At 41.5% G+C, this 14367-nt stretch overlaps 1 pseudogene and 2 gene segments (V, D, J or C); 1 reads left to right on the forward strand and 2 right to left on the reverse strand.

Moving 5' to 3' along the window:
* The first annotated feature begins 2851 nt into the window (after positions 1 to 2851).
* On the forward strand, positions 2852 to 3195 carry LOC129675516 (60S acidic ribosomal protein P1-like; annotated as a pseudogene).
* A 2620-nt stretch (positions 3196 to 5815) lies between these two features.
* Positions 5816 to 6321, reverse strand: LOC129675509 (T cell receptor alpha variable 9-2-like). The segment is given in 2 exon segments: positions 5816 to 6156; positions 6264 to 6321. Coding segments are annotated over 2 exon segments (399 nt in total).
* Positions 6322 to 13838: 7517 nt separating this feature from the next.
* On the reverse strand, positions 13839 to 14367 carry LOC129675510 (T cell receptor alpha variable 13-1-like). The segment is given in 2 exon segments: positions 13839 to 14152; positions 14316 to 14367. Coding segments are annotated over 2 exon segments (366 nt in total).

Consider the following 14367-nt stretch of genomic DNA (forward strand, 5'->3'; position numbering starts at 1 on the left):
GTTCCCCTTGCTCACTACTCTCTGTTTTGGTCCTGCTGCGGAAGTGCACGGGTAGGCTAACAGTCAGCTCTGTGACACTGTGGCTGCAGGACTCGGTGTCCACCTGTCCTGTGTGCTGCCTCTTTGTCCTTTCCCTCTGCCAGGAGGGGTTATGTTGACTGGTCCCTGGGTGGCACGGGAAAGAGTTATGATGTGTGACTCAATCCCAGATCCCGGGCCCAGATCGCTCTGCCAGAAGCAGCCTAGCAGTAGAATCTATGTTTGCTGATCCCAAGAGAGTACCGGGTAGGGTTGAGTGTCCTCAGATCCAGGGCTTGGGTTTCTCTGCTAGGGGCCGCTGGGTGAGCTGGAGAGTGGGTGCTGTGTCCTTGGCAGGCTGCCTCTCTGTCCTTCCCCTCTGACCTTCCCCTCTGCTAGAGCAAGCTTATGGAGGTGCTCTCAGGGGAGTGCCAGCAGGGGTTGGGGCTTCTCAGTTGGATCCTGAACCCTGAGCCAGTGTTTCTCTGCCGGGGGGGGGGGGGGGGCGCCGGTGATAGAATTTGCTGCTAGACCTTATTGCGCTGTACCCAGGAGAATCTCAGGCCGTGTAGAATGACCACAGTCCCAGATCCCGAGCTGTAGTTTGTTTGCTAGGAGCGGCGGGCAGCACTGGAGTTCCGGTACTGTGAAGCCACTGTGCGCCTCTTTATCCTTCTGCTCTGCTGTGGCAGAGTTATGGTGGCCTTTGGGGGAGTGCCTGAAAGGATTGGGTTTTCTCAGCTCCGATCTCGGGTTGGGGTACAGACAATGTGGTCTGTGGCAGATTCTGCTGGACGCCTCCTGCCTCCTCCCAAGAGGGAGTAGGGATTGTGCTGGGCGCGCAGCTGCAATCCGTGCACGGCGGGAGCTCAGTTGTGATGGCGGCAGGTACCCGTGGTCGGTGAGACCTTCCAGGGAAAGACTGGGTGACCCGTGACCAGTCTGGCAACTTTCCTTCCCTGTGGGGTTTTTTTGCAACTGGGACTGGCAGCCTCAGGCACCCTTGTACCCACCTACGAGCCTGGGGAAGTGATCCGGACAAGCAGGCTTGTGGCACCAGCCCGGAGACCGAAAGCCTGTGTTAGCCGGGTTCTCTTCCGGGTTCTGGCTGGGCAGCCGAGAGTGGACCCGACCGATTCCCTCGCCATGGGAGCCTCCCCTCACCTGGGAAACACGATCGATCGCTGTTGTTTTAGGGCCCAGAGTTCAGTCTCCTGGTCACTACATGGAGTGTGTTATCCCGCTTCTCAGACAGGGTGTTCTCCCGGTGCCGCCATCTTGGCCCCTCCCCCACATTATTTCATTCAGCCACTTATTTGTGTTTTCTTGAATCAATCAAGATTTCATTTATGTCCACCATAAAATTTTTAGTGCATTTTTCAGGAATTTGTAGTTCTTCTCTCATCTTCACAGTTATTTTTTGATTCAGTGTCTCCAGTTTCACCTAAATTGCTCTCACTGGGGATGACTAGAACAAGTTGGTGGTTTGGGGATGCAGCATACTGTGCTGAGTTTTATTATTATTATTTTTCCTATGAGACCTTCCATCTCGAGTTCGGGTGATGGTTGTGTCTTTGATATGAGATTTTAGCTCACTGAATGCTGTATCCTGAGTTGAAGCTACAAGGTGATGGATAGGAGAGTTCAGAAAGTGTGGAATCACATCGGAGCTGGCTCACTCTTACTGAGTAAGACGGGGGACTGAGACCTTGAAGACAGAGTTCCTGGGTGGAAGGTGATGGACTCGTGTGGGGTCTGGCTCTCCTATCCTGAGACCAACCCAATGGACTGGGACCCTGGCAGTAAAGGTCTTGAGATGTGAGCAGAAAGCACTGGAAACATTGAACTGAAAGAGGTAAGGCTCTCAAAAGTGGTCTGCCTGGCCTGTTCATGAAGGTTAGAAGATATATTTACTTATGGACATTGATTACCACTTCTGTTGACACACGTGTATAAACCTATGATTTACTTCAATAGTACGAACTCCTGTGAAATTAGTCCTGCACATTCAGATGACTAGTGAGTGTGTAAAGAGCCTAATATTCACAGCATAGAGAGAGAGAGAGAGAGAGAGAGAGAGAGAAAAGAAGATAGTTTTAATCAGCCCACCTGCCGTAAGAATAACCTTTAACCATATACTTTCAAAATCAAATCCCTTGAGTGAGGTTTTCCTGTCATTTTAAGAGACACAATTTCATATCAACTTTCCTGGTCCTCTGACATCTTTAGTCCTTATACTCTATCTTCCACGCTGTTTCCTGAGCCTTAAGTGAAGGAGTTATGTGGAAATATATTGATGATGACTGGCCACCTTACTTGTTTTCTGAACCTAAAAAAGACCTGAAGAAGCGCAACACCAAGAGACTTGCTAACATGGAAAGGGGAATTCTCACAAAACCCCAACCATAAACAAACAACTCCAGGCAAGTAAGAAGTGCTGAGAGTAAGAAACAATCCTCCATGGTATGGAGCCCCTAATTCATTACCATCAGCAAATAATCAGCCCTGAATTTATATACTTATACAAGTAACACTTAACAGAATGAGCAGATCTGTATTTATGTAGTTAGGCAAGTGTGAGTGGGTGTGTGGGTGTAATAATAACCTACAAAAAGAAACTATGATTTTGAGAGAGCAAGGGTACATTCACGGGAGGATTGGAGGAAGAAAAAGGAAGAAGGAAGCGATATAATTATATTCACTTGTTAAAAAGAAAATGAATAGCTTTTCTCAGCTGCAGCTGAGATGCTCCGTCTTTCAGAGGAAGTCAATGCCACATTGGGGTGAGGCCTTCACTTCATCTGGCAACTAGCACATGTCAAGAGTCCACAACATGGCGTCCATCTCCAAGCTCACCTGCATCTACTCTGCCCACATTTTGAATGACAAAGAATTGATAGTCATGGAGGGTCAGATCAATGCCCTCACTGAGGCAGGCGGTGTCAATGCTGAACCTCTCTGGCTTGGCTTATCTGTAAGGCACAGCCAATGTCAATACTGGAAGCCTCATCTGCAACCTGCAGACTAGTGGGCCTGCTCCACCAGCTGGAGCTGCTCCAGCAGGTGTACTGCCCCTCCACTGCTGCTGTCCCTGCTGAGGAAAAGAAAGTAGAATCAAAGAAGGAAGAAGATGGAGAGTCTGATGATGACATGGGCTTTGGTCATTTTAAAAATTAATTAATTTATTTACTGAATACAATTTATTCACTTTGTATATCCCCACTGTAGCTCCCTCCCTCATCTTCTCCCAGTCCCACCCAACCTCTCTTCTTGCTCTATAACCTTTCCTTATTCCCCTAATAGGGGAGGACCTCCTCCCTTTCTCTCTGACCCTAGCCTATTGGATTTCACAGCAAGGCTGGCTGCATCATCTTCCTCTGTGGCCTGGCAAGGCTACACTGCCCAGGGGGAGGTAATCAAAGAGCTGGCCAATGAATTCATGTCAGAGACAGCTCCTGTTCCCCTTACTAGGAAACCCACTTGGAAATCCTGTGGGCTTCCTCTGAGCAGGGGGTCTAGGTCCTCTCAATGCATGGTACTTGGTTGGAGTATCTGTCTCTGCAGGTCCCCTTGGGCCCAGGTATTTTGGCTCTCCTGGTCTCCTTGTAAACTTCCTGTCCCCTCCATGTCTATCTCCCTCTTGTTCCATAAGGTTTCCTGAACTCTACCCAAAGTTTGGCTATGTGTGTCCATATCTCCTTTGATATTCTGATGAGTAGAGTCTTTCAGAGGCCCCCCTGTGGAAGGTCCCTGTCCTGTTCCTTGTCTTCTCCTACTTCTGATGTCTATTCTGTTTGCCCTTCTGAGTGAGGTTTCAACCTCTTCCCTATGGTCCTGCTTGTTGTTTAGCTTCTTTAGGACTGTAGATGTTAGTATGTTTATCCCTACTATTTGACTAATATCCATGTATAAGTGACTATCTATCAGATATGTATTTCTGCTTCTGGGTTACCTCATTCAGGATGATCTTTTCTAGTTCCCACCATTTGCCTGCAAATGATTTCCTTGTTTTTAACTGCTGAGTAGTATTCCATTATGTAAATGTACCACAGTTTCTGTATCCATTCTTCAGCTGAGGGACAGCTAGGTTGTTTCCAGATTCTGGCTATTATGAATAAAGCTGCCACAAACATGGTTGAGCAAATGTCCTTGTTGTATGGTTTAACATCTTTCAGATATATGCCCAGGAGTGGTATAGCTGGATCTAGAGGTAGTACTATTTCTAATTTTTTGAGAAAGTGCCAGATTGATTTCAAAGTGCTTGTACAAGGTTACATTCTTCACATCCTCTCCAGAATGTATTGTCACTTGAGTTTTTGATTAGCCATTCTGATTGGTCTGAATTGAAATCTAGGGGTTGTTTTGATTGGCATTTCACTGATGACTAAGGATGTTAAGCATTCTTTAAATGTTTCTCTGACAAAATTTGATAATCCTCTGTTGAAAATTCTGTTTAGCTCTGTACCCATTTTTTAAATGGATTACTTGATTTTTTGCCTTTTAATTTATTGACTTCTTTATATATTCTGGATATTACACCTCTGTCAAACGTAGGGTTGGTGAAAATCTTTTCCCAGTCTGAAGGCTGTCATTTTGTTCTGATGACAGTGTCCTTTGCCTTATAGAAGCATTTCAGTTTCATGAGGTCCCATTTATTGATTGTTGATCTTAGAGCCTGTGCTGTTGGTATTTTGTTCAGGAAGTTGTCTCCTGTGCCAATGAGGTCAAGACACTTCCCTACTTTTTCTTCTAACAGATTTAGTGTATCTGTTTTTATGTTACAGTCTTTGATCCACTTGGACTTTAGTTTTTTGCAGGGTGATAAATATGGGTCTATTTGCATTTTTCTACATGTAGACCAGCACCATTTGTTGAAGATGCGGTCTTTTTCCATTGTATGGTTTTGGTTTCTTTGTCAAAATTAAGTTTCTGTAGGTGTGTTGGTTTATTTCTGGGTCTGCAATTCTATTCCATTGATCCACTAGTCTGTTTCTATGCCAGTACCATACCATTTTAATTACTGTTGCTCTCTAGTACAGCTTGAGATCAAGTGTAGAGATAACCTCCAGAAGAGCTTTTATTGTACAGGATTGCTTTAGCAATTCTGGGGATTTTGTTTTTCCATATGAAGGTGAGAATTATTCTTTCAAGGTCTATAAAATATGTTTGCCCTCCCCCAAGCACTGAAACTCTTCTGAGGCAAGCCAGAGAGCCAGCTGCCCCCTTTGCTGCCCAGAGTTCATCTTCCATTCCACCTTTGTTCTCCTGTTCCAACTTTGCTTCTCCTCTTGTGTTTGAGCCTCAGCCTGATCTTATTAACAACAGAAGAGTGCTCTCTTTATGCCCTGCAAGCCCCTTTCTTCTGCGTGCTTGTGCTACAGGCATGGCTCTGTCCTCTTTTCTTCTTTCCCTTCCTTCTCAATATGAATCCCAAGACTGAGGACATTGGGTTCTCCTGTCACTTCTCCCTCCATAGTTTCAGAAGACATTATGCAGAAGCCTCTTTTCCTGGCACAAATAAGATACCGATAGTTCTACCAGAGAGCTGTGGAAGAACACGTGGAGGACAGGCTTCCTTACTCACACAGCTTTGCTGTGAGGCTCCTTCAGCTCTGCATGAGGCACATGCTCTTGCATCAGATTTTGGGTTAGTCCCAGTCTAGACTTGAGTATGGAAGAGTCTACTTCTTGCTCTTCTGCCATGGCTATTTGTGTGATGTTTGTGCCAATCAGAGAAACATAGAGGCACACAGCACAGTGAGAAAACAAAGCGATCAGAGAGGCAGGAGCACAGCATTCAGGTGCTGAGTTTGTGCTCAGCTCCCCCTGTGGTTTCTGTCACTGTGTCACTCAGAGCACAGTAGTACACAGCCGAGTCTGACTCTTGCACTGAGGCTTTCTGCAAGTGGAAGGATTTGGTTTCTTTATCATATGTGGCTTCAAACCCTCTGCTGCTTCCCTTGTCGTTGGCTTTTGAGGCTCTAAAGAGGAGCTGTGGACCTTCTCCAGGATACTGCACATACCAGAACAGGGCTGGGTAACCTGAGGCTGAATAGTTGCAGTGTATAGTAAGAAATTCATCTTCTGAGAGGACCACTTGACTTTCTGTCTGAGTCACTGAGTCTCCGTGGGTCCTTGCTGGGGTAAAAAACAAAAACAAAACAAATATATGGATATATTCAGGGCTCCAGATTTTTTTTTTTCTGACATAAAAAAAGGAAAAAGTTTAAGGTCACTTTACTTACTGAGAATGAGAAGTACCACAGTCATGAAGCCCGGAGAAGAGTTCAACTTTAGTGCCATCTCGACAATGTTCTCAATTTGTGAAAACATTGAGAAACAGTCTAAACTTAAGTTCTCACAGGAGATGCTATAGCGTTAGGATGCTGCGCCCTCTGGTGGCCAGAGAGTAACTTAAGTAAAATTTTGCATTTAAGCAAATGCAAAATTTGCTGGAAGACACTGGAAACAATGAACAATTAGTTTGGGTTGAGGGATCTGTGGTACTTCAAAGTCGTATTTTCTCTGTTCTAATAAAATGACAATTTAAAGAAAATTTTTATTAATGTTTTTCAGAAAAGAAATCACACTCTATAAAAAGTAGCCAATATTTCTAAATTTCAGGAAAAGTGAAGAAACACATAAGTTATTGAACTCTATGGAGTGACCTGAATTTTTGAAAAAGGTTCCGCTTCATGATTTCCTTGTTTTTAATAGCCGAGTAATACTCCATTGTGTAAATATGCCACAATTTCCGTATCCATTCATCCGTTGATGGACATCTGGTTGCTTCCAGATTCTGTGCATTACAAATAAAACTGCTATGAACATAGTTGAGCAAAAGTCTTTATGGAATGGTGGGGCATCTTTTGGGCATATGCCCAGGAGTGGTATAGCTAGATCTTGAGGTACTTTGGGCAGAGCATGGGGGGAATAGAAACACATGGAGGGGACAGGAGCCCCACAATGAGACCAAAAAGGGGGACCTGCAGAGACTGATGCACCAACCATGCATGGAGAGGACCTTGACCCACTATTCAGATTGGCAGCTCAGTCTGCATGTGGGTCCCTGAGAAAGGGGAGCAGGGGCTGCCTCTGCCATGAACTCAGTTGCCTGCTCTTTGATCACTTGGCCCTGGTGATGCGGCCTTGCCAGGCAACAGAGGAAGAGGAAGAGGCACTCCTGATGAGACTTGATAAGCTATGGGCAGATGGCAGAGGAAGAGAACGTCCCCTTTCAGTGGCCTAGCGGAAGGGGATAGGAGAAACAAGAAAGTGAGGGTGGGGCTGACAAGTTAAGGGATGGGGCTTCAACCAGGATATATAATGAGGAAACTAACATTTTTTGAAAAAGTTCTGCTTCTCCCTTAAAATATTTCCTGCTAGCATAAACTGACTCACTCTCTCACTCTCTGAGCTACGTCTGCATTACAGACTTCACTTTCTGTCTTCACCCTCAGTGATCTTCTCCCAGTGTTTAGGTTAAGCTCCATGTATTTAAAATATGAATCTCTTCCCTTGCTACTACTAAGAACATTCTGGGATTAAATGCAATAATGATACACATTCTTCCAGTTTCTCATTACCATTTTTATAATTGTTTGCATATGATTGTTTAAACATCATTTGTGGCCATTGTTTTAATTGTTCTTATGGGTCATTTTATATCCTAAAACAGAACTAAGTAACGAAATCTTTGTTACACATCACTTACATTTTCAACTTCTTTCTACATCACAGTGAGGTATACCAGTAGCCCATGATCATTACACCCTCTCTGCTTTAATAGAGAAATGGATTTAAGAAGTAAGCCATGTTTCTCTATCATGGCATTCTCAGTTGTGTGTGTGGGGGGAGGGGGAATGGACCATTCATAATGGACTTGCTTTTCTAGGGCAGGAGTACACAGAACCCCAGGGGAATAGGAAAAAAAATGCAGCTTGAACTACCATCCTGGTCTTTCTAGTTCTGAATTTAGTTTGTTTGCTTATTGGTGTTTTGAGATTATTATGTAATCACAATAGTTCTCCTTTTCCATTCTTCCCTCCAAACTCTCCCATGTGCCTACTCTTTCCACTCTCCTTCAAATCTATAGCCTCTTTTTTTCGTTTTTTTTAAACTAATTGTTGTTGCATGCATATAAGGAGCTATTCCTAAATACAATATATGTTTGGTCCATCTAATGTTACGCGTATGTATGAGTTCAGAGGTGACCATTTGGCACTGGACAACCAAGTCGTGTGGTCTTCCTTGGGTAAGACCATCTCTCTCGTTCTCACCTTCCTCAGTTACCTCTGCTTCTTTGTTTAGGGTTCAGTCCTCATGTGCTATTCCGTGTTGACTTTGGCATGTTCGTTAGTGTCACTCTTTTTCAGCTCACATTTCAATGGCCGTGTTAATCAGATGTTGTATGTATAATTTCTGATATTAGTAGGGGACATAATTTTCAGCAAACTCCTGATCTTCATTTTTACAGTCATTTTTTTTTTCCTCCTCTTCAATGTTCCCTGAGGCTCAGGTGCAGAGGTGTTTTTAGATGTATCCATTGGGACTGGGCTCTACAACTCTTCATTTCCATTGGTGTTGGTATTCTTTAGCGGTTTCTATCTATGGCAAAGAGACGCTTCATTGATGAGGGGTGAAGGCTACAGCTATTAGTGGGTATAGGACAATTGTTTATAGATTACTGTTAGTAGTTATGCTGGTTTCATAAAACAGTAGTTGCAGATTCTCCACAACTAACCATGACTTCACTCGCACTGAATACGTTTCCAGTGCCAGATAGGGCTTCCTTATAGTGGAGTGGGTCTGCAGTCCAATTAGAGAGCTGTTGGATCCTGCTAATGTGTGTGCCATTACTGCAGCTGTAGGATCATTGTGCCATGTTGATTGCTGATGTGGCTCATAGGCATCATAGCTGAGTAGGACTCTTTGTTGCCTTTCTCCTCTTGCATCTTGAATGGAACTTTCTTTTACCGAGAAAAATAGTCTTCTGGAGAGGGCATTCAGGTCAGTTTTAGCTTAGTGGTTTCTGGAACCTGTGTCTGAAGTGACTGGTCTCTTCAGCAATAGGCACTCACCACCTTTGGGGGTAACCAAGGTCAACAACAATGGGCTGTATGTTTTGGGAGTTCCTTGCAAGACCCTGGCACCAGCTTAAAAGAGGGTTCTTATGTATGGGATTGGAGTTTTTGTTAGGTGGTGTTTGGCTCTTGAAGGAGGCACCATCAAACTATGTGGAAACAATTATTAAAACCATGTATATGTATGTTTATGTATATATTTATATATAATATATTTTATATATTTATAATATATAATTATACAATATATGGGCATCATAATTATATATTAAGTATATAAACATATATATATATTACAGGGGTTAGCTTTTAGGCAAGTAGTTAATAACATCATTCCTTCTAGCATTTTCAGACAGTTTGCCTTTCTGGGTCTGAATTTCCTTAGTCAACATAATCTTTTTTCTATTTACCTGCAAAGTTCCTGATTTCATTTTTTCTTTACAGGTGAAGAGTGTCCCATAGTACTTCTGTATCACATGATCATTAACCATTCCTGGGTTGTACGTTTAGATTGTTTTCATTTCCTGCCTATTGTGAATAAAGCAACAATGAACATGACAGAATAAGTGTATGTGGAGTGGTACGTGAAGTCCTTTGGGCACATGCCGAAGCCTAGCGTGGTCGGGTCATATGAGATATAGTTTTTCAGCCTTTTGATAATCATCCACACTGATTTTAATGGTGGATGCACCAATTTGCAATCCCATCCAGTGAACAAGGATTGCCTTTTTCCAGTATCCACTCTAGCACTGTTTTCAGTGTTTCCATGGATATTTGTTGAAATCTCAAAATTGTTTTGATTTGCCTTGCTGTAATTTCTAGGGACCATAAGCATTTTTTTCTGGATATTTTTAGTAATTTTTTGTTGTTTCTTTTGAGAAGTCCCTATTCAGGTTCCAGGTCCATTTTTCAAATGTGTCTTTTGGGGAAGTTCATTTGTATATTCTGGCTATACAGCCTGTCAAATGTATACCTGGCAAAGATTCATTCCCATTTTATGGGTGGCCTCTTGACCCTGTTGGTTGTTTCTTAACTGTGCAGAAGCTTTTTAGTTTCACAGATTCCCACTTTTCAATTGTAGGCTTTAATTCTTGGACAACTGTCATCATATCAGAAAGTCCTTTCCCCTACGTCATATAGGTACTGGCTATATTTTCTTCTAGCATTTTCAATATTTTGCTTTTGCCATTTATATCTTTGATCAATGTAGAACTTTTTTTTGTGCTAGGTGGTTTCATACAGGGCTACTTTCATTCTTCTGCATGTAGACATCCAATTTTACCAGCACCATTTGTTGAAGATGTCTCCTCTCTCCCATCAAGTGTTTTTGGCATCTTTATCAAACATCAAGTGGCGGAAGTTACATATTCTCATGAAGGCCTTCAGTTTTGTTCCATTGGTCTACATATCTGTTTTTATGACACTACCATACTGTTTTTATTACTATCGTTGTCTGATATATCTTCAGATCTGAAATCATAGTGTTCACCAGCATTTTTCTTTTTGCTCATGCTGCTTTTTGAATCAGTTCTTTTATGATTCTATATGAATTTAAGGGTAGTTTTTTACTTTTCTGTGCAGAGTGAGATGAGGATACTGATTAGGGTTACCTTATATGTCTAAATAGCTTTTGGTATAATAGTCACTATAACAATGTCAGTTTTACCAATCCAGAAGCATGGGTGTCTTTCTACTTTCTAATGATTTTTTTTTCTATCTCCTTTTCAGAGGTTTAAAGTTTCCTTTGTAGAGTTCATTCACTTTCTTGGTGATGTTTATTCATAGATACTTTATTTCTTTAAAGTTATTTTGAATGGGAGTATGTCAATGACTTTTTTTGTATGTTTGTGGGTGGGGTATAAAAATCTATTGATTTGTGCAAATTGATGTTGGATTTTTTATAATTTCTAGAAGATTTCTGGTAGAATTTTGTGATATCTAATATATAGTATCCTATCATTTGCAAATATAGTGTGACTTCTTCTTTCAATATTTGTATCTCTTTAATTTCCTTCTCTTGACTTATTGCTTCAACTAGTACTTTAAGCACAATGTTGAAAAAGAATAGGGCTAGTAGACATTCTTGACATTTCTGACATCAGTGGGATTAATTCAAGGTTTTCTTCATTTTGGACAGTGGTTCTCAACTTTCCTAATACAGTGACCCTTTAACACAGATCCTCATGTTGTGGTGAGCCATCCCCATCATAAAATCAAAATTATAACTTCATAAATTGTAATTTTGCTACTGTTATGAATCATAATGCAAATATCTGTGTTTTATTGGTCTGAGGCAAGACCAAGAGGTCAAGAGTCCATAGTTCAAGAGCTGCTAATTTAAGATGATGTTGGCTCTGGGTTTCTCCAAAAGGAGAGCAACAGAACCAGAAAATTGGAACACAGGGGTCTTTCCAGAGACTCATACGCCAATCAAGTACGATGCATGGAGACTACCTAGAACCCCTGCACAGATGTAGCCCATGGTAGTTCAGTGTCCAAGTGGGTTCCATAGTAATGGGAATGTCTCTGATACAAACTGATCGGCCTGCTCTTTGATCATCTCCCCCTGAGGGGGAGCAGCCTTACCAGGCCACAGAAGATGACAATGCAGCCACTCCTGATGAGATCGGATAGAGTAAGATCAGAAGGAAGGAAAGGGGGACCTCCCCTATCAGCGGACTTGGGGAGGGGCATGGGTGAAGAAGGGAAAGGGGAGGTGGGATTAGGAGGGGAGGAGGGAGGGTTTATGGGGGGATACAAAGTGAATAAAGTATAATTAATAAAAGTTAAAAAAAGATGATGTTGGCTGTGGGTTTCTCCTATAAAACTTTTATTATGTTGAAGTATGTTCCTTCTACCCCTACATTCTCTACAACTTTCATCATGAAGTCATGTTGGATTTGGTCAAAGGCATTTTTCTGCATCTCTTGAGACGATCATGCAATTTTTGTTTTTTAGTCTATTTGTGTGTTGAATTAATTGACTTGTGTATTTTGAACCTTCCCTACATTTCAAAGATAAAGGCAATGTGTTTGTGGTATATAATCTTTTTTATATGCATCTGTATTCTGCTTACAATTGTTTTATTGAGTTTTTGAGTCTGTGTTCACCAGGGATATTGTCTTACAGTTTTATTTTTTGTTGTTGTGTCCTTCCCTGGTTTGGGCATTAGAATGATAGTGGCATCAGAAAAGGTTGGGAGTGCTCCTTCTCTTTCTATTTTCTTTCATTATTTAAGAAAAAGTAGCTTTAGATCTTTATATGTCTAATGAAATTCTGCTATCAGTACATCTGGTCTTGGACTTGTTTCTAATCTTGAAGGCTTTTCATTACTATTTCAAATTCTTTATTCCTCTTTGGGTTTGTTTGGATTTTGTTTCTTCTTGGTTAATTTTGATGGTTTGGATGAGTCTAGAAATTCATGCATTTCTTTTATGTTTTCCAGCTTAACAGAGTAAATATTTAAAAAATATTTCCTTAAACTACTGCGAACTTCTTTGGTGTCTATTGTAGTGTTTTCTTCTTCACTTCTGATCTTGATAATTTAGGTTATCTCTTTATTTCCTTTGCTAATTGGGACAAAGATCTCAGAGAACCATCTTTTAGATTCATTGATTTTTTAAAAAATATTGTTTGCTTTCTTTCTATTTCAGTGATTTCTGGTCCTTTTTTGCTATTTCTTGCCATCAATTGCTTTTAAATTTTGCTTGTGCTTATCATCTTTTTTAGTTCTATCAGCAAGCCATTTACTTGTGCTTAAATTTTTTTTAATGTAGGTAATTAGGACTATAAATTTACCTCATAGGACTGCTTTCAATGTGTCTCAAAAGGCTTTGTTGTACTGTGTTTTCATTTTAATTTAGTTCAAGAAATTCTTTTATTTGTTTCTTGATTCTCCTTGATCCCTTCATCATTTAGCGATGAACTGTTAATCTCCACGAGTTTGTGTATTAGTAGAGGTGTTTGTGTTTGTGTGTGTGTGTGTGTGTGTGTGCATGTGTCAGATTTTAGGATAGAAATGGTGGCTAACTTCCTTGTCCCATTTGACCAGAATAATTTTGTCCATTTACGCTACAGTAGCATCTAACTTTAAAACTAAGATATGTTTCTTGTTGACAGAAGACAGATGGATTTTTGTCTCTTGATGCATTCAGTTACATTGTGTATTTTGAATGAATAACTTAGCCCAGTTATATAATAATGAACTCGGGGGATGAAACACCAACAAACAAAATAACCCAATTAAAAATGGGGAATGGAAGTAAACAGAGAGTTATCAACAGAGGAATCTCGAGTGGCCAAGAGGTCCTTTAAGAAATGCTCAAATACCTTAGTCATGAGGTAAATGTGAACCAGGATGACTCTGACATTCCATCTCACACCAGTCAGAATGGTTGAGAGCAAGATCTCGGGCAACAGCACATGTTGATGAGTGAAGAAAAGGAAACACTGTTCACTTGCTGGTGGGAGTGTGAACTTGTACAGCCATTTTGGAAATCAATCTGTTTTTTCTCAGAAAATTGAGTATATTTTAATTTTTAAAAGAAATTTAGGGGGGGAAAAAAGAAAGAGAAAACTGTCCTAAATTGTCTGAGTGAGTTGAAGATAACTTTCTTATGTTGTGTTTTTAATGTCTGCATATTCACTTGGTACTTGCAAACTAGTAACTGGCAAATGCTGCCCTGGAAGGCCCCTGACACAGGATGTGGTCGGGGCCCCATGGTTTGAGGACAGGCTTCAGGTGCCCATGGAGCAGTGTGCACTTGCGGCACAGAAGTACATGGCTGAGTCTCCAGGCTGAGTGTCTGTGATGTGCAGGGAGAAGTGTTTGGATTTCTTATCCAGTAAAACTGTGAGTTTTTGGTTCTGCTTTCTGTCCACATTTCCACGAATGTCAGTGATGAACTGAGGACCCTTCCCAGGCTTTTGCTTATACCAAGGGAAGTAGTTTGAGGCACTGTCTGTGTAAGTGCAGTTGATGATAGCGCTGGCTCCCTCCTGGACTCTCAGGATGGAAGGGTGCTGCTCCACCTGCTCTCCTTGGCTCATCCCTGTGTAGAAAGATGGAGGGAAAGGAGAAAGGTTCTCAGGTCATCACTTTCCAGGATTCTCTTTTTCTATAGTAACTAGAGAAAACTTGAATAAAACATAGATTCCCCTAGATGACTCAGAAATGCCCACTGGTTATTCTGAGGCCCTAAAATATTAACTCACCATCCATCTGCAGCCACAGAAACATGAATAAAGTAGGAACACATGTCTTCAT

This window comes from Psammomys obesus, unplaced genomic scaffold, assembly GCF_907164565.1.
Source record: "Psammomys obesus unplaced genomic scaffold, mPsaObe1.curated_primary_1811, whole genome shotgun sequence".
NCBI classification, from domain to species: domain Eukaryota; kingdom Metazoa; phylum Chordata; class Mammalia; order Rodentia; family Muridae; genus Psammomys; species Psammomys obesus.